Genomic DNA, 21617 nt, shown 5'->3' on the forward strand with positions numbered 1-21617 from the left:
TAACCCATTATCTGCCAGTGTTTGACAATTATCACACAGTATCTGCTCATGCTCTTCCCGTGTTACTGTTTGAACTTAACAGATCATCAATATATTGCAAAATCTTATTCCCATACCCCAGGGGTTCCAATACTTGAGCCATTGCTTTATGAAAGTAAGCTGGCGAGGAGTGGAAGCCCTGTAGCAACACCTGGAACAGATATTGATGATTTTTAAAGGTAAAAGCATAGCGATACTAGCTATCTGGATTGAATGGTATAGAAAAGAACACATTGACTATATCCAATACAGAAAGTACTTAACATTAGCATCTATTTGCGCCATGATATCTGATGAGATTTACTTATTCACCACATACGTGTCTACAATTAAACCATAAGTGCCATTGGCTTGATTATTAGCCAAATGGTGACTTACATTTGGAATTACCCACTCTCAACACTCCTTGAGATACCAATGCTTTTATCACCTGATTCACACCTTCTTCTTATTCTTTGGGATCTTATATTGTTTAACTGCAGGGGGTCTAGAACTACAATTACAACTTGCAAATTCACTATCCCACACTCTTGTTTAGACTTAGAGCACACTGTGGGGTATTTAGTTTTAAGATATGGTACAACCTCATCATCTTGTTGTATAGAAGGTGACACTTCACTCTGTTTTACAGTTATATCATGACTAAACTATCTTAATTTATTAGGTTTAACCACTCAACCTGTTTTGCTCTCACCTAAAGCTTGCCATAAAACCAAATTTAATAAATCCACATACAACTTTTTTTTTTCATTGATAACATCCATTCCCATAATAGTACAGTGGGAGGAGAGGTGCAACTATAAATCACCAAAAGATTTTTCCTCCTTCAATCTCAACTTCATTATCAGTGGATAGAATTTCATGTGCATTTGTTCAATTAAAAACTTAGAAGGGATTTGTTGATATGCTTAAATTTTTAAAGGCAAGCGTGTTTTATTAGAGTCATTCCTGCTCCTGTTTCTAATAAAACTCTGTTATTTTTCCCTCTAGTCTTCCATAAATATATGGTCGCCCATCTTCACTTCGTTATCAGCAAGATAGATCTGATAATAGCTAGGGGTTACACATCCCTATTTATTGGTGAGTTTAGGCAGATTTTACTTGTCGATTTTAAATGGCACTTAACATCAGTATACACTCTTCACATGAATTTGATATGTGAGGGGGGGTTGGTTGAAGATGTATGCTCTGTTTTTACAGCTGCCACTCTCTGTAGATTCTTATGGTCTGGGAAATTCAATTTTCTTTCCCTTTCACTGGGTAAGTTTTTTTCTTCATATTTAGGACAATATCTCCTAACATGACCTTATTGGTTGCAATTATAGCATACCATAGAATTACTCTAATAAAACCCTATAATATCTATCTTGGGGTGTGGCCGAATAGTTTTTAGTACCCTGGTAATTTTGTTAATTTTGTGGTCTTTCCTTAAACCTCACTCTAAAATTACCATATTCAATTAATAACCTCATTTCTCCTTCTACCTTCTTCACTAGACACATTTTTAATAGGGGCCAGTCCTGCTGAAGTATCCCTAGACAAAAGTGTGTCTGTGCAACATTGTAGTTATTCCTGTGTTTTTCCTTTTTAACAATTGCAAGGATTTCATAATTTCCATAGCAGCAAAATCTCTTAATCTAGCTCATTTGGTTACCCTGATATTATAGAGACATATTCACTAACACTCTGCCTGTGTTACTCTTTAGACATAGTAAACTATTTTTTCTTTTTTATCATTAATCAATTCCATGCCTTATTCCTTAAATTAGCACAAACATGTATATCATAATTTTCTCCATTTAAATTAATCAAAAATAGAAAATTCTAAACTATTCAAACCAGTTGCACACTGTACAACCATTAGCAATATATTTGGAAACAATTCCTGCAACTAAACTCTGGGCTTTTCACATTCTTTATCCTCCAACACATCAATGAGTTAATTTTTAACCCATTCACTTAATGAGGCTGGCAGCCAGATCAAACGACATCTGGTGGCTACCACATCACTAAATTTTTGTTTATTCATTTCACCTTCAAAAACCCTCATATTGTAAAAAGGTCCTCTCTGCTCATCATATTTAGACACATTTTTAATCAATCTGGCTAATCTGAGAGTATCCATCTGACCCTTTTCCTTGCACAATTTCCCAATTTTTCTATATCTTTTCTTCTCTTCTGCCCTTTTCACACAACTTCTACTTCCAAACTAGAATCCAAATCTTTCAGATTTTTCCACAAAATATCTGTAACATTCCCCAGACTAACAATTTTTGCAAATTGTCAAAATTAGTAACAAAGTCTAATCTTGGACATGTAAGAAATTGTTTAAGGGTTCTGTCTAACAGATCAGTCTGATTCTTAAGCATTTCTTTCATTATATTAAAATCTTAATTTCCTTGACATTACTTAATCCTTTCAACAACTGCCAAGAGTCTGAGTTTTTGTTTCAACTAATGTTGCATCCAATGCACTCTCAAAAGAGAGCCATGGGGGGCGATTTCCTTCGTTTAACACTTTTAAAGAGATTTACAGTTTAACTAGGGGCTAGGTAAATTACTAGACCTTGCAACAACACATATATTTTTCAATTGTTTTTAACAACACATTTCTTTTTTTGTTTCGATGTATTACAAACATAACAATTACTGGTCTTTTTAAGTTGACACCATTCCTTTATAGAATCATTAGTTTCCAGAAAGCCTTTTGCCAGTAATGCAACTTTTTCTTTCCCTTTTAACCACATTGCTTTGCTCAATACCAGTTAATCTGTCTAACCATTTCAATACACAATAGCGTTTTCAGGATTAACTCTTTTACAGACAGATCCTGTTACATTTGACAGCAGTCTTTTGCTGCCAATCCATAATTAACTAAACAGTTAATACAATTTGTTTCAATATACATATGAGCAACTTCTACAGACATGTTAAAGACACATACCCTTGAAGTATTTGATTTCCACAGGTGTGCGCATCATCTGATGGAAGAATACTTTTTGGAATATGTAGTTATTTCTTGAGAATCCTCCGAAATGCCATCTTCGATCTGCAATTCGTCATAACATTTATTTCTTCATAAATAAAGTATGGATAAAAGGATCCAGATTGTCATCTCAATTATTATCGTCAAAATTATAATATATTATCAATATATTATCGTCATATTCTTCCGTCAGTACTGAGCATTTCCACGTTCGAACGATTTTTCCCCTGCGCAACTCTATTTTCGCATAGTAAAACTGAATGTTTAAACAAAGGATTTTTGGGATGCCATCCTGCTGTATCAGTCACTTGTGTTTCTCCTGTTTCAAGCCGGGTACTAAAGCTTTTTCTTCAGGGAACAATTTCAACTTTTCTTCAGTGATTTTCTTATCTTCTTCTAGTAATCTTCTTGTAGCTTGTAGCAGTCATAATTCAGGCTTAATTCAAAAGTTTGCTGTTGTTGGTGCTGTTGGTGCCCGCATTCTCCACCATTAAATGTAGGAAATTGGCATTCCGTGAAATCTTTGTTTGTCACATATCAGTTTTCATAACAATCGAATCAAATATCTTGCAGTTAACTTATGTTTATTCAAACATAACAATCCATCTGGTAATAACAAATGTCTTTAACATTCTATGTCCAATACAGAGAGCAATTTTCCAGTTGTTATCCATTTTTGATGTTAAAGGTATTGGCCACGAATTCTAAACTACAATCAGTTTTATGGGTTTAAAATTCAGTTACAGAGGGGAGTATACATAAGATTGCCTTACTTTAAAATAAGTGGCTATCTTAGAAAAAGGGGAGTTACTTAGCATCATTTGAAATCTATGATTAAAGTCATACGTTATATTTGGCGGCAAGATATGTGAGACAAAGAACTTCTATATACATGATGTAATGAATAATTGCCTGTAGAAATGTGAGTCTTCAAAGGAATTCAGGCTTTCAAGGCTAGGTCAAAGGTTACTATAAACAAGCCCTTCAACATCACTCTTAAAGTGAACCAGATGTGGTCTCCATTCCTTATACAATGAAAGTCTGTAATACTCTATAGGCCAAGGTATGGCTTCTCAATTTCAGTGTTCTTGAAGCAATCCGAATAAAACTAATAATATTTATATCAACACATTAAATACATTTAAAGTACATAATAATATTTTTCACACATTGGCTATTAATTCATCATGACATGCTGTTTAATGTATATAGACTGTCTTTCTGTGTCAGATGTAGATCTACTTGTCATCCTCTCAATCCATATCCCTTTGTGTCTCTCTCACTATACAGAACACTTCGTTCTGTCTCCCCTTCAAATGGGAGAGAGTTCAAGGCCTAATGAATTCCTTTTAAGTTTAAACCAGAGTGTTTCAAAATTCCAATGGCCATTTTTTTTACAGCTGTAGAAACTTTGCCGTGGTGCGTTTTTACATGCAGGATTCATCATACCCTTGGTGCATTAAATGTTGCATTGCATTCACACACAAAAAAGGCAACACTGAAAGCCATAGCTGCACATATGTCCCACAAAATGAAATTACTCTTCCCATATCCCGAAATCAAGACATGACTATATCACAATGGACAGTCAGACATCAGTAATAAAAAGGTTAATTAATGGCATACTTGGCAAGACCATTTACATAAACACACGCACACATATATATATACATATACACACTAACATACATACATACACAAAACACTTAATCAATCGCCAAAAGCTTCTAATTATAATAAATTCTTGGATTTTAAGAAGTGTCACCCTCATCTGTTCTACTGGAATTAAAACAATTTCTCGGATGGAAGGTTGTCTGCAAGACTTAGTGAGGGAATTGAAAATTTACATGTGTTAGTTAAGTAATTATGAGGCAATTATTACAAGATATGATTAGCAATAGAGAAGGCCCAGTGTTAATACAATCATTAATTATCCTCAGGAATGTAATAAGTAATATGTTTACTCTGAGGCTGATTTCATTTTCTAAGGAAGCTGATCTAAATTAAGAAAGGCTATCTAAATTAAGATTGTTTACATTAGGAAAGTGGTATCTGAGAAGGAATATGATTATTAATTGCAAGTAAGTATAAGCCCAACGTGATAGAAACTTAATAAAGAACGCATTGATATAGGACAAGGGGTCATGTGTTAAACTTTACTTTCAAGAACTAAAGTTTTAACAAAGCAAAGGGAAATAGACTGACCGTAGAAATGATCATTACAGATTCAAAATATTTCCAGTTAGGGTTGCCACCTTTCTTGGAAAAGAAATACCGGCCATGCTAATTTCCAGAATTATATTTTCATAGCATTACAGAGCGTGACATCACTGGCTGTTACATAACATTACAGAGTGTGACATAAGAGAAAAAACTAATTTATAAGGGGAAAATTCTCTAAATCATTCACAGAAAAAAACGTACAATGTGTGTACTATGACTTTACATGTACCATTTTGTGTGTTGCAGTGTGTATACTGTTTCTAAGTGTGTATGGTGGTGTGTGTCAGTGTGAACGCAGTGTGTGCTTGTGGCAGTGTATCAAAATGCATACTGTGTCTGATCAAGTGTGGAAGTGCGTATTTTTGCAATACTGGCAACGGCCAGACAGCCTCAAATACCGACTGTTCCGGTTAAATTTCAGCCAGGTCGCAATCTTAACAGAGTGTTATAATAAATAAATGTATTTATAATACTGGAGTGCTATGATGTGTATTTGGAATACAGCCCACCCTTTACCTTTAAAATAAAGAAATTACTTACTGCTAAACTAGCGGCAAAAGGATCTCCTAAACACAACTGTGCTATGTGCCTAGGAAATAACCACTAGTTATGAACTCCTGGCAAACTTGCACTGCAAAAAATAGAAGGGCTTGACCCTTGAGAAAGATATCAGTGGATGTTGAAACATCGGGGTTGGATCTTAGACACACATGCTTCAGCTTGAAAGTGGGCTGGTGTTAAAAATTGTGCTATTGTGAATGAATATACTAAACCTTTGTCGCTATTGTTGTTCAATTCTTTATTTTACTATTTTGTAAGATTAAAAAGGTGATATTTCATGTCATTTGTTAGAAGTGGTAAGAATATTTTCATATTATTAACACAATGCAAAAATATATATTCTCCAATGCACCCCTATGCTCCAGTGCTGGTTTTCACACAATAGAGAAAAAAATTCTCTGCGAAGGCTCAATTTTCTCTTTCTACATTCCTTCAGAGGGATTCCAGGTGCATTCTAAGTAACATGGAGGTAGGCGGGGGGGCTTTGAAAAAAATAAGCACACTACAGGAATTATTTGCAGGCTTCAATTGCATGATACTGGTTATTGATTGCTGGTTGGTACTTCGTAAATGCCTCTCAAGCAGCAGTTCCAAACTTGTGGTACGCATACCTCTGGGAGTACAATCCAGTTCCCCCAGGGGTATACACACAAAATTCCATCGGGTGTCCCATGCACTTAGGGAAGGAGCAAGAGGATGGGGTAGACCTGCAGCTCCCAACAGCCCCAGACAGCAGAAGCCACCCTGCAGCATCCTGCTGCAACCAAAAGTTAGGAAACTGGAGAATTCCTAAGATGTTGACCTGTATGTGTGTCTTTTAGTAGTATGTTGTAGTGTTTGTATCTGTTTGTCTGTGCATGTGTCAGTGTGTGTATCATTGTTTGTATCTGTGTGTCTGTGTATCTCCTTGTGTGGCAGTGTGTGTTTCTGTATGGCTGTGTATCTGCATGTGTGTATGTGTCAGTGTGTGTGTCTCTGTGTATCTGCATGTGTGCAAGTGTGTCTTTGTGTCAATGTTTGCTTTTGTGTGTCTGTGTATTTCCATGTGTGTCAGTATTTGTATGTGTGTGTGTCTGTGTATCTGCATGTGTGTCAATGAATCTGCATGTGTGGCACTGTTTGACAAATCAAGATACACAGGCACACAGAAACAAACACTGACACACATATAGATACAGATACATACACATACACGGACATACATACAGATAAACAGACACACATGCAGATACACAGACACACAGTTACAAACACTGACACACATGCAGTTGCAGAGACGCAGATACAAACACTTACAGACATGCAGATACACAGGCACACATAAGCAAACACTGACACATATCTAGATAAACAGATACAAACACTGACACACATGCAGATTTACAGACACGCAGAAGCAAACACTGGCAGACAAAAAAAATACATAGGTACACAAATACAAACACTGACACACATGTAGATACACATGCACACACACTGACACACATGCATAGACACAGACACACAGACGCAAACACATCTAGATATACAGATACAAACATTGGCATTATACAGATACATCGGCACAAAGAAACAGTGTTGGTATCTGTATGTGTATCAGTGTTTGTATCTGTGTATTGGCATGTGTATCTGTGTGTGTATATGCATGTGTGTATCTGCACTGTATATACTAGTATGCCTGGGACAGAGGAGAAGCAGGGGGAGAGGAGTAGCTGGGAGCCTCGGGTAGAGTAGAAGCATGGAGAGCCTGGGGCAAAAAAGAATCAGTGAGAGTCTGGGCACAGGAGAAGCAGGGGAGCTTAGAGCGGAGATAAAGGGAGATATAGGGTAAAGGAAAATGTTATACATTTTAAATAATAGCAACTATACTAATTACAAACATTTCGCAACTATGAAGGGTACAATTATGGAAATAGGCTGCCAAGGGTTACACAAATGAAAAAAAAAGATTGTTCATTTATGTTTTGCATCTATATTTATTACACATACTAACCATAAAAAGAGGGGAAATGGCCACTACAATAAGAGTGAGTATGACAATAGTAGTAGATTAAGTAGACTGTCAAATAGCCACTACTCGTGCCTTCATGATCAGTTCTGTGTGATCTTTTTTTTTTTTTTTTAAAGTTGTGAGTTCCCAAAGAGGAGTGAAACCTAAATAAGATTACCAAATGAATCACGTGTTGAACAGGGTGCTTTATAAATCAGCACTCTGTAATAAGAAACACTATATAAAACACCTATGTGGGATTTCATAAAAAAATTATAAAATCATTTCACATTCCTTAAATAGTTAAGTTATCCAAAAGAACAGATTCAAATGCTTATAAAATATGTATTGTGTATCTTGCTATTATATTTTTGATGTATGCAGTTGCAATATTCTAACATATTTTTAAATGCCGAGAGAAGACAGGTTTAAGTAAAAAGTGTTTTGTTTTTTTAACAAACAATAGGTTTGAATACTTTAACAATATTTTTGTAATTCACTTTGTTATTCAGTAAGTAATTGAATTGTGGTGAATTGAGAACTAAATAGCACAATGCAGACTAAGTTAGCTAACCCATGTTTATTGCTGCATTGGATAAATTATTTACCAAATCAGCTATTATGGCCTATATTTTGAAAATCAGTTCACAGCTCACCACAATTCACTGTTTTGTGAATAAACTATTGCAATTTTTATGGTTATAGCCTTGTGATCTATTCAATACCTTACAATCACATCACTACAAACATATTATAAATGATAGATACTCTGAAGATCTTTCCTCTTCCCTGATGATTAATGCAGTCCCATAAAGGGAGAAGTACTGTGCCAGGAACTGCCTAGACTATCAATGAAATGGGCATGTTATGGGGTGGCCCTGCAGACTCTGTATTTACTATACCTAGCAATTAACCTCCTTTGATCTGAAGGATTTTAGAGGTTACTGCCAGGCTTCTGAGGCAATGTTTTTAATTATCATAATAATCGAAGTACTGCTTCTTCCCACTGGAAAAAAATAATGATCCAAAAAGATGCTATGTATTTTACAATAGGTAATTAAGCTACGCATGTTATATAGAAATGATTTACCTTTTAGTGTTACCATAATAAAATATAGATGCCTCTATAACCCTCCAGTAACAAGTGTAGCCAGGAGCAAATTGCTTCTGAGTTTGCTAGAGGCTGTTCTGGCAGTGCAGAGTTTAACCAATGAACTGTAAATGATATTACTACGAGCACTATAATGATAATTCAAAGTCACGTTTCTTTAGAGCAGAAATATTGCATTATGACATGTCAAATAAGCAAAACCGCAATTGAAAATCAGATGTATGTTTTTTATGACAAAACATTAAGTATATTCACTGTGCAGAAAGGAATATACATTTATATACATAGATATATATATATATATACTGACCCGTTACAGGGGAAACTAGAGTACGTAGTCTGTCATGATCTTTTTTAACTCCTTTTCGAGTTCCTAGGTCTTCGAGACTCTGAGAACTAGAAGTTAAGAAGATGAAAATATATATATTTGCTTTCTGTTCACAGCTTAGCATTTAAAATGTTTAATACCAGCGGCATGGCAAGGGCCATGCACACTTCTATCAACTATAGTGGGTTATTTATAAAAGAATTGTAGTGAAACGAAAATTCAGGCTAAAATACCGTAACTACAGTGGAGTCAGATAATTTTTCCAAATCAGCTTTTTTGGCTTATATTTTACAATTCATGCTGTAATTCAATAACATTTTCTCTTTAGAGAATTTACTCCTCAACATTAAAATGAATTCTTCCATAAGAGAAATGTCACGTGATAATTTCACATAAATAGCCATGATATGCATATGATGAAAGGAACATCAAGAGAGGTCTGTGTAAACATATAGACACATACAGGGTTATTTACTAAAGGGAGATTTCAGATTTCAATGTGAATTTAAAATTTAACATCAATATAGCCAAACCGGAAAAAAAATTCCAAGTCAGTTTGGCAAAAAATATAGGAATAATGTTTATTCCTATTAAAAAGTTGTTGAAAAAGGAAAGGATTAGAAAAGATATGGGTAGAGATGCAGCAAAAGAGAGAAAAGAATACGAAACACAAATCAGAGGAAACAGAAAGTAGAGATAAATTATTATTATTATTATTATTATTGGTTATTATTTATATAGCGCCAGCACTTTACAATAAAAGGGAAATTTACCAAATAAGACAATAACAAACTGTAACATGAACAATATGTAGTTGGGGACTCTGCTCAAACGAGCGTACATTCTAGAGGAGGTGGGATATAAAGAGAGACAGGTGGGATATTGAGAGAGACAGCAAATAGACATGGTGGGAAAGTAGCAGAACTGGAGGTGAAAGTGGAATGTGGCCCTTTAGAGAGAGAGCCAGAGGAAGGTTTGAGAGAGAGAACTTACTCTTGGAGGCCATAAGCAATACTGAAAACATGGGTTTTGAGGGACTTCTTAAAGGATATAAGACTAGGGGAGAGTCTGACAGGGGTAGGCAGTCTGTTCCAAAGGAAAGGAGCCGCCCATGAGACGTCTTGCAGGTGTGAATTTGCAGTAAGGGTGCAAGCAGCAGACAGGAGAAAGACACCAGTAGAGCGGAGAGACCGAGAGGGGGCATACTTATGCTATGAATCAGTGAAGAAATGTAAGAGGCTAGAGTTGGTTAGGGCTTTATGGGTAAGGGTTAGCATTTTAAATTGACACCTGTAGGGTACAGGAAGCCAGTGTAAGGATCGACAGAGTGGTGAGGTGTGAGAGGAGCAACAGGAGAGAAAGATCTGCCTGGCAGCAGCATTCATCACAGCATGTAGGGGGGCAGTACAGCTTCTGGGGAGACCAATAACTAGAGAATTACAGTAGTCCATGCAAAAGATTACTAGAGTATGAACAAACTCCTTGGCAGCATCTAGCGTAAAATGTTTTTAAGCTGGAATCAACAGGTTTTAGCAACAGACTGGACATGAGGTGCAAAGGTGAGGCCAGGATCAAAAATGACACGAAGACAGTGAGCTTGAAAGGATAGGGTGAGGCAGGTACCGTCAACCTGCAAGGCAAGTGAAGGAGGAGGATCAGTGTTATGAGGAGGAAAAATAAGAAACTCCGTTTTAGACAGACTGAGTCTCACAAAGAGGGAGGACATCCAATCAGGGATAGAAGAGAGGCAATTGGTGACACATTGTCAGACAGCAGGGGAGAGAGGACCATGAACTGAACCTTGAGGGACTCCAACTGAGACAGGACGAGAAGAGGAGGCGTTGTTTGAAATAGAGACACTGAAGGAGCGTTGGGAGAGATAGGAGGAGAACCATGAGAGGGCTGTGTCACAGAGACCAAGAGATTGAAGAGTTAGGAGAAGGAGGCCATGATCAACAGTGTCAAAGGCAGCAGAGAGGTCAAGAAGAATTAATATGGAGTAGGGGTCTTTGGATTTAGCTGCGATTAGGTCATTTGTAACTTTAATAAGAGCAGTTTCAGTAGAGTGGAATGGGGCGAAAGCCAGATTGAAGAGGATCGAGGAGGGAGTTGGAATTTAGGAAGTGAGTCATACAAGTAAAGAGAAGTCTTTCTAGACGTTTTGAGGAAAGGAATGGGAAGATCAGAATGGCAGAGAGACCAATACTTAAACAGGCCAATGTAGAACAAAAATGGAAATCACATTGACTAGAATATTTCACTTCTGATATCGGTAATCATCAAACTGTTTATATCATCAAACTGTCCCAATCCCTCATCCATTCCCTCTCTAAAACAAACTTCTAAGGAAATCAACATTTAACTCTATACTAGAATATGAAGCTGATGGTTTATAATGTTAGTATTCAATGCAAAATGCATTTTAACTAAAGAAAAATAAATATCTCAAACATAGCTCTTGAAAAATAATATGAGTGCTAATTGTAGAATACTTGTAGTGATATACATAAGAACAGTGCAACTGTGTACATCAAAATGCATGGTAGCAATAGATTGCTAATTGATATAAACATAATTATATCTTGCTTATTCATCGGGTATATTTTTATATGATTAACATGATCATAATGGGGTGTGACTAGATGACAGTAATTACACTGAAAATCCCAGTGAATCGTTTTGATGAGCTGCCAATCAAGAATCCTATGCAAACTGCCATATTTCTTTTACACAAAGTACTCACTGTGATATCAAAGCAAATAAATAGATTTAGTCAACAAAAGGTGAACTGTAATACACTGACTATTTATTTGCAGGGTTTGGGTGAAAACATGCAAGTCAAAAATATTGATAGAGTCGAATGCCCATGTTAATTTTCTCCAGTTTGTTCTTAGTAAATACATTGCAAGGTATAAAAGTGGATTATCAGTAACTGTAATATATGTACTAGTCCTATTGATAATTTTGATATGGAGTGGTAGGAAGCATTTTAACTCTGAATTACTTGCATTCTTGCTTTAATTTGATATAAACTGGTTTTACTTGCATCTATGATACAATAATAGGTATAGAGTATCCAATTTTAAACACTGCACTTTTTTCATGTCTCTATGGGGAGAAATTGATGTGTTTGATGAACAGAGAATCCGCTTTTTGAGTCAGATGTTTCAATCAGTGACATGGCAAACTCTTCTTTTAAGCCATCACCTGCTTTGGCATGTGCAATCACACTTTGTCCTTTACTTTACAGGTATTCAAGCTAAAGCATTCCAGCTCAAATAAAGAACTCTCAGGACTTCAGAAAAGGCATTGTTGAAGATCATCTTGCTTAAAGGGTTACACAATTATTCACAAAGATGTAGCCCTTTAACAACCCAGGGTCAGGAAATATATAACTGGAGGAAATGAAAGGGTTACTCCAACCATCATGACCTTCTGCTGTAGGTTTTAGAAGCGGTCATGGTAGCAGGAGTCAGTATGTGCTGCGTTTCAGCATGAAACACTGGACCTACTGAGATATTGGCACTCATGTTTCAGGGGATAGTTACACCCCCGGCACACATGACTATGTTCCGGAGGGCCAAATGTCAATTCTGTGCATATTTTACATCCATCATCAGTGCATACTGTTCACTTGCAACACGCATTGAGCTTCTCCCCTCCCTTTCTTCTTTCTTGTCTGAAGACCTCCTACCCCCCAAACTGCTCAGTTTTCTTGTTTTTTTAATCATCCCACCTCCCTCTCTGGCTCCTCACTCCCTCTCCGCATGCTAGCACAAAGCGTGTGCATGCGCTCGGAGATGGTTAAATGGTCCAATGAAATGATTCTCTACGAGAAGCCTTTGATTAGAGCACATGCAGCTGCCATGATGCCAGGAGTGGGCAAGGAAAGAAACCCAGAGGCTTCATCTGGCGCTGGATTTCAGTTAAATAATAAACATTTTTAAAAATGTACAGTTCAGGTGGGGGTCTGAAAACTAATGCTCATTTAGGCATTATTCATTAAAATATATATATATATATATATTTAGTAAAAAGGGTTATAATAACCCTTTAAAAAACTATTACACTGCCATGGAATAGCTACTCGACTAAAATCATTCAACAACCAGTTCAATAATTCTCAAAGAATCTAAAGGTTCTGGTGCATATCTAACAATGACTAATGTCATTGTTAAAGAGTATATCCATAAGGAAATTACTGAAAAAAATATCAAAGATGAAACTAGTGACACACAGGTTGTCATGACCACCTCGAATAGCTACAGAAATAGCTACAGAAACAATGTAGAGGTAAAAAGAAAGTAGAAATTTTCATAGTGAGAAATGTTTGGCAAGAACTATACATCACATAAGAAATATATTCTGACCAGAAAACCACATTAGGGAATAATCGTGGTCTGATGTCATTTTGTATCCTTGGACATAAATGCTTATGGTCATTACATACAGTTATGAATTCTGTACTGTACCAGTAACTAAAATGGGAAAATGTCAAGGGATTGTTCCGTAAGGTGAGGCTTAACAGAAGCTGAAGATATTTTTCAATTTAAACTGCTGGGAAGAGCTGAAGAGGGGTTTTCATCAAGTATTATTAGATACAGAGACAAATATCAAAAAAGGCAGTGCCAGCCATTAAAATCTCTCAGGAACAGGGGGGAACCTGAAGGAGGATGAAAATGGATTTGCACAAGACCATTTTTTTGGGGGGGTGATTGTATGAAATTTATAACTCTATAGTGTATTGATTAAAATCCAGTCATGACATACATTCTTTTATTATGACTCTCTCAATATAATGGTTAATAAAGGGCAAGAAGGGACACTTCCCTGTGTGATGTCCCCTGGAGTAGATAACTGCCTAAGTACAAAGAAGGATTATCTGCTTCAATCAGAAAGAAAAATATTTTCAGTATGTCACCTTGCAATATTAATAAGGGATATATCGAATTTCTCACACACTCATGGATAGTGTCCACATACAGTGCTGTATAAATCTCAATTCGAAAAGTGATTGTGATAAAAAGTTAAATGACTTCCCTTAGCAATATAGGATATGCCCGAGGATTTTCTCCTATCTTCAATTCAACATGTGTATGGTATAAGGCTATTCCAAGCTAGGGAAATGAGAAATATATGGCATAGTGCAATATTGTATATATTATAATTGGATATATGGGCAAGTGACAAATGCTCACTCACACTTTGACATCCCAAGAAGTGCCTTCAGAAATATACTTGGTGTGTCTTCTTTGCTTCAAATACTTGGTAAATGTGAATCTCACATAAAAAACAAAGTGCAAAAAAAATAGATTGAATGACTGTATGAGTAAAGAGTAAAAAAAGCATTTATTACTTACATCAAAGTAAATAAAAGCAGGTAAATCAGTCCAACGCGTTTCTTCCCTGTTAGGGACTTCCTCAAGGACAATCTTTAACAATCATTCAATCTATTTTTTTTGCACTTTGTTTTTTATGTGAGATTCACATTAACCAAGTATTTGAAGCAAAGAAGACACACCAAGTATATTTCTGAAGGCACTTCTTGGGATGTCAAAGTGTGAGTGAGCATTTGTCACTTGCCCATATATCCAATTATAATATATACAGTATTGCACTATGCCATATATTTCTTATTTCCCTAGCTTGGAATAGCCCTATACCATACACAATATTAATAAGGCAAGGAAATACTCATTTCATTAATATGGAAGAGCATAGCATAGCTCAGTGGAGCAAAGCACTCAGCATTGCTCATTTGTTAGACCAGGCATAGACAACCTTGGGCATTCCAGATGTTTTGGACTACACCTCTCATGATGCTTTACCAGCATTATGGGTGTATTGTGGGGGATGTAGTCCACAACATCTGGAGTGTCGACGGTTGCCTATCCCTGTGTGACTATTGAGAAAGGTAGGCAAGGAGAGGACAAATTAACCATAGTATCTCTCCACCCCAGGTAGCTATGTAGCACTGGGTAAACTCCAGTAACCATGATGCTCAACCATGCATTGCCTTGGCTATTTACAAGGGTAGGCAAACGTCGGCACTCTACATTTTGTGGACTATATCTCCACTGATGCTTTGCCAGCATTAAGTCTGTAATAGTATTATGGGTGATGTAGTCCACAACATCTGGAGTACCGAAGGTTTTCTACCCGTGCTCTACAACGTAATGCCGCTCAGCAAATATTGCTCACTTTTATTTTATCATTTTCATAAACCTATTTCAGCGTATTAACACATTAAACTGCCTGTATATTTTACATTTTATTCTTAGCGAAACATTCACACAATAAATATGTAAAAATATACATATTGTTTGTTTCACATAATTTTAATGTTCGGGCTTCCTGTTATCGTCTGCGTGTTTTAAAGCTGCACATAAATAACATAAATCGAGTATAGAATAATTACAACATAAACGCTTTCTCTGTGCTTGAAAATAACCATAATAATAGACTATAATTTATATGCAGCATACCTTTTGAGACCTGGTTTCTGGGCCTTTTGTGGAGACCAATCAGTATTTGGAAGTTTGATCTGTAAAACAAGAAAGTACATTTAAATATCATCTAACACATTATGCTTTTGGACTGGTGAATATACTTTAAATATTGCTTCATATCAGGCTTTCTCAGCTGGGATCTTATCAAGACCCCCAACTGGCAAGATTTTTAGCATATCCCTGCATGAGACCAATTTGCATACACTCAGCTTTAATTACATTTAAATGGAGATGATTTGCAGGTGGCGTGGATGAAATGGAAAAAAAAGACCTGATCTGTTGGAGGAATGGTTTGGATAATAGATGACGAGAAAATGTGTATAGAATCCTTAAATCAGCCTGAAATGTTTGAAGCTGGCCCCGTTCTATTCTCACTTTGTGACGGATACAATACATTCCAGAAGGATTTTGTAGTTTAGGAAATGCGTATGGTATATTAATGGTAACAGTTTCGGTCATATTCACAAGATAAGCAGTTGATGCAAATAGGCAAATCAAATAAGCCAAACCAAATGAGCTATTTATTAAATATAGTTCAGGTTCACCTTTTTCGACAAGCAAAGAATGTAGCAGACTAGTGAAACACAGGTTTAGAAGAATAGTTTGTAAAAAAGGGTTAAAACGATTGTGCACAGGAATATGAACTGTGACTGGAGTTACTCCAGAAAACACCTGCAGTGTTCTTTCATTCTCTGATACAATGAGCTTGAAATTAGTACCCATCACCTCCAGAAAAAAAATTGTTTTTATGCTGCTTTTGTTGTCTTACACAGCATTCAGTAGGTGGCATAGTATAGCAGCTTAATTGCATTCGGCCAAAAGATTTGAGCTCCCTAAAAAACAATAGAATCCGTACTGGTAATCATTATTCATTAACCAGCCTCTGCCCTAAAATATCCGGCATTAAATACTTCTCATTCAGAATCCAGATCTAAGTTAACCCAAGCCTGTAACGTCATTCCTAGCTTGCAAAAGCCACTCACTATATTTATCCTTTCAGTGCCACAAAGGAGAGCAGCACAATGCACTTATCTACTTCATTGTACTGAAAAGGCATAAAAAGTGAGATCAAAAGGACTATAAACTGCATCATCTCTCTTCACTAGATGGAGAGAATAGAACCACAAGTATCAAAGATGCCCTCCTAAAAGCAAATATATGGAAACCTATTTGGTCTCACTATTAATAAGGAGGAACCTGCAAGAAATCTCAAACTACAGTCCAAAGCTTTGGACTGAGGGACGAGAGGTCTTGCTAGTTCCTCTGAGCAGTTATGTAATAACGATATTTATGAGTTAGATTTTAACCAACATTCAATTTTAATAAATTTTATTTTACTCATTATAATTTTTGATTGTATATTTGTTTTTTTGAAGGTAGATGATAATATACTACTACACTTTATTTTATTCTGGGTGATTTGTGATTTTATATTATTAGCAATATCATAATTTTTTATGTTAGCGCTCCCAATCGCAGATGTTTGATTAGAAAATACCCTCTTTGGGGTGGAGCTTAGCGGTGGAAATTACATTTTCTGAGCTCCTCAACACATCTAGTACAATCTGCTTTTTGAGGGAAATATAACTCCTGCACCCCTGCTTTTACTGAAAATTGCTGTAGAAGGTTGAGAGGAACCCCTGGATGCATTTCGTTTTTAGACCAGGGACCAAAGTCTCAAACCAGTCTCAAACCAGGTTGGTATCAACCACAGAGGCAACCTACAAGGAACGGTGCAACCGACAGAAGCCTGGAGAGGCCTAAAATTTTACATCCTGTAATAGGCTGTGTCACACCTGGAGAAGAGATGTGTTGGTGGAGGTCCCAAAATCCACCACCAGCCAAGACAGTGCAGCTCCAACTACCAAAAAAGACATGTGGACGTTAAAAATCTATTTGCAGCTGATATAACATTGGTAAAGGCAGAGGTACAAGCAGTAACTACACAAGTAAAAATCTCAGAGAAGGACATAAGAGACCTAAACTGGATACGGCCCAACAACTACAGAATCAACATTCTGCCCTTAATTTATGGGTTGACAACCTAGATGAAAGAGGTGGCCAGATAATTATCAAGATAAGGGGAGGCTCAGACTCTGTTACTATTGAAGGATTACCCAATTTTATTAGGCAATTAGTTTTCACACTGATGCCAGTAAAACAAGCCAAACAACTCACCCTTGATGGTGCTTACCACCTTGCAAAGACTCCCCAAGCACCTTTTGATGCACACTGGCACGTCAGGATCAAATACACTTAATGGTTGCTCTCCAACAAAAAGCACCCTTTTACGTTCTACATCGACCTACACCGTACAACACTACTTTGGCAGATGTTAATGCCCAAAACTCAGAAGCTCAGGGATGCAGACATTGCTTATCGCTGAACTGCTCCCAGATCACTTACAGTTGCCAATGCTACAAATCCGGCAGAAGCACATACTTTTCTCTTGACCGTTGGCTTAGGAGATGGAACTCGGGAACAACTAGTACTCTACTCAACTCATATGGAATGTAGAAAATGTGAGTCTCTTAACCCCCAGAAGGGGACATGACTCATTGACATAACCTTGTTTTTTTATTCTACAAGTAAGCATATGTCTTGTTTTATCTCGTATTATTATGTCTTGCAGATTCCCACTGCTCACAATTTCTACATTCTCTAAGTCCTTCACCTAATGCTCCAGGGGGTATTTGTGCCAATATTATGAACACTAATCCTAACACTTACTGGTTTCTAAAATGGCCTTATGTTATTCTCTTCTCATTCCCGCCATGCCTCCATTATCTCTTTGGTTATGGGAAATAATGTGCCTTGTATTTGACTCATCTCTACATTTAGGGGTATATTCCTGTTAGATTTCATTAGTCTCTCGAATCTTTACCCAAGATGTATTAAATAAATTAGCATGTATCCTAGTCGAGGCTCCTTCCATATCATTTAAACATTAGTCCTTGTAAAAAATAATAATAGGTGTGTTTTCTAGGCAACAATGTGTGTTTTGTGACTCATGAAACTATGCAAATATATCTGACTTTTTGCAATGTATTACCTCATCTGCAAAAATAAAAATTGGCATAAAAGAATATACCCTATTCACTTTGTGTGCAAAGAAGTCACAGACACCACTTAATAAAACTGCATATTAATACTATGTACGGGGATATACATTATATACCTTTTTTATTGCTTTGACCATTGGCATTGACCAACTCTATCCATGTCTACAAGCATCAGATATGACATAGCATCCCAGCATACCTAGATGGGTCTACCAGAGCGGCATCTTGAGGAGCAATTTAAGCCTGTATTGGTTTTGAGAGTTCTCACCACAAGTAGAACTTGAACATATGAAACCATGATACATAATTAGCTTAATCAAAATAGGGTATAAGGTGGCACTCAGGAGTCAGTGGTCCAGGTATCAGAGAGTGAGCCCCCAAAACTTTCAATGTAGAATATAACAAGAAAGGGGAAACAAAGGCAGAAAAAGGAGAATGGTACTCTCTGTTTATATAACATGTAATCAAAACTGGAAAAATTAAAACATGTACAAAATGTAAAAATTATTAGATTCCGAAGAGTTTGTAAAATATTTTTTTTCAAGCAATCTTATCCTTTCTATGTGCACCACTCAGAGGTAGTGATGTCCCAAACGGTTCGCTGGCGAATAGTTCCCGGCGAACATAGCATGTTCGCGTCCGCCACCGCGGGCAAACACATGCGGTGTTCGGTCCGCCCCCTATTCGTCATCATTGAGTAAACTTTGACCCTGTACCTCACAGTCAGCAGACACATTACAGCCAATCAGCAGCACACCCTCCCTAGCAGACCCTCCCACCTACTGGACAGCATCCATTTTAGATTAATTCTGAAGCTGCAACCAATTTTTTTTTTCAATTTATTATTATTATTTTTTTTTTTTAGTGCATATAAATGTTACAAGCAGATACTCCCCCCAGACACTCTGTATTACTGCAGATACTCCCTCCAGACACCCTGTGTTACTGCAGATACTCCCTCCAGACACCCTGTGTTACTGCAGATACTCCCCCCAGACACTGACACAGAGCAGAATAGGGACTGTTCCCCCTACAAAGGGTCACTTGGCAGATATGGATTGACACCTATCCTAAGGATCCCTGATAAACACTGACACGGAGCCCTCCATGGGTGAAGATGGATTCATTTTTTTTTTGCGCTCAGGTTTTTTATTTTATTTTTAAGTTCGACGGGTATGATGGCTTTTTATTTGGCCTTTTTTGGGGCTGAAAAATGAAGATTTTAGAAAAAAGAAGACGTTGAATAGTAAGTTGAATTTTACTTTACAGGGTAGTAGTTTGATTCCCCCTCACTATTTTTAGGGTAGGTAGGGGCTTTTTTAGTTGGTTGTGTGACTAGGGGCTTGGGGACCCCTAGTCACCTTTGATGGGGGAGGGGTGATTTTCATTTAGGGCCCCCACACACTACACACACTATACACACACTGCACACACACTTCATACACTATGCACACTCTACACACACTGCATACACACTGCACACACTATACACACACTGCACTAACTATACACACACACTGCATACACCCTATACACACACTGCATACACCCTATACACAAACTGCATACACACTATACACACACTATACACACTGCACACACTATACACACACTGCATACACACTATACACACACACTGCACACACTATACACACACTATACACACACACTATACACACAATATACACACACTGTACACACACTGCATAAACATACATTTAAAAAATTGCAGTTGTTTTTTACATTTCAAAGTTGTGGAGGGGGGTGCCAAATAAAGGATCCGCCCCGGGTGCCAAATGCTCAAGGTACGCCCCTGTATAGAGGGGAGCCATGTTACTCTGTATATAGAGGGGAGCCATGTTACTCTGTATATAGAGAGGAGCCATGTTTACACTGTATATAGAGGGAGCCATGTTATTCTGTATATAGAGGGAGCCATGTTTACACGGTATATAGAGGGAAGCCATGTTACTCTGTATATAGAGAGGAGCCATGTTTACACTGTATATAGAGGGATCCATGTTTACACGGTATATAGAGGGAAGCCATGTTACTCTGTATATAGAGAGAAGCCATGTTACTCTATATATAGAGGGAGCCATGTTATTCTGTATATAGAGGGAGCCATGTTTACATGGTATATAGAGGGAAGCCATGTTACTCTGTATATAGAGGGAGCCATGTTATTCTGTATATAGAGGGAGCCATGTTTACACGGTATATAGAGGGAAGCCATGTTACTCTGTATATAGAGAGGAGCCATGTTTACACTGTATATAGAGGAATGCCATGTTACTCTGTATATAGAGAGGAGCCATGTTTACACTGTATATAGAGGGAGCCATGTTTACACGGTATATAGAGGGAAGCCATGTTACTCTGTATATAGAGAGAAGCCATGTTACTCTGTATATAGAGGGAGCTATGTTATTCTGTATATAGAGGGAGCCATGTTTACACGGTATATAGAGGGAAGCCATGTTACTCTGTATATAGAGGGAGCCATGTTATTCTGTATATAGAGGGAGCCATGTTTACACTGTATATAGAGAGGAGCCATGTTTACACTGTATATAGAGGGAGCCATGTTATTCTGTATATAGAGGGAGCCATGTTTACACGGTATATAGAGGGAAGCCATGTTACTCTGTATATAGAGAGAAGCCATGTTACTCTGTATATAGAGGGAGCCATGTTATTCTGTATATAGAGGGAGCCATGTTTACACGGTATACAGAGGGAAGCCATGTTACACTTTATATAGAGGGAGCCATGTTTACTCTGTATATAGGGGAGCCATGTTACTATC

At 37.2% G+C, this 21617-nt stretch overlaps 1 protein-coding gene across 3 annotated transcripts in view; it reads right to left on the minus strand.

Moving 5' to 3' along the window:
• LOC134602751 (protocadherin-10-like) overlaps window positions 1-21617 on the minus strand; it is a 64741-nt gene that overhangs the window by 12921 nt on the left and 30203 nt on the right. For 2 of the 3 annotated variants that reach the window (XR_010090441.1, XM_063448049.1), the window contains exons 2-3: window positions 15723-15781; window positions 9220-9305 (exon numbers count right to left, since the gene is read on the minus strand). Coding sequence is in view for 2 of the 3 variants with exons in the window: in XM_063448049.1 (XP_063304119.1) it covers window positions 9220-9305; window positions 15723-15781 (145 nt within the window). In the remaining variant the exon portion in view is untranslated. The remainder of the gene's footprint in view (window positions 1-9219; window positions 9306-15722; window positions 15782-21617) is intronic. The other variant, XM_063448050.1, reaches the window with a different exon arrangement.

The sequence above is a fragment of the Pelobates fuscus genome, chromosome 3, assembly GCF_036172605.1.
Source record: "Pelobates fuscus isolate aPelFus1 chromosome 3, aPelFus1.pri, whole genome shotgun sequence".
Classification (NCBI taxonomy): domain Eukaryota; kingdom Metazoa; phylum Chordata; class Amphibia; order Anura; family Pelobatidae; genus Pelobates; species Pelobates fuscus.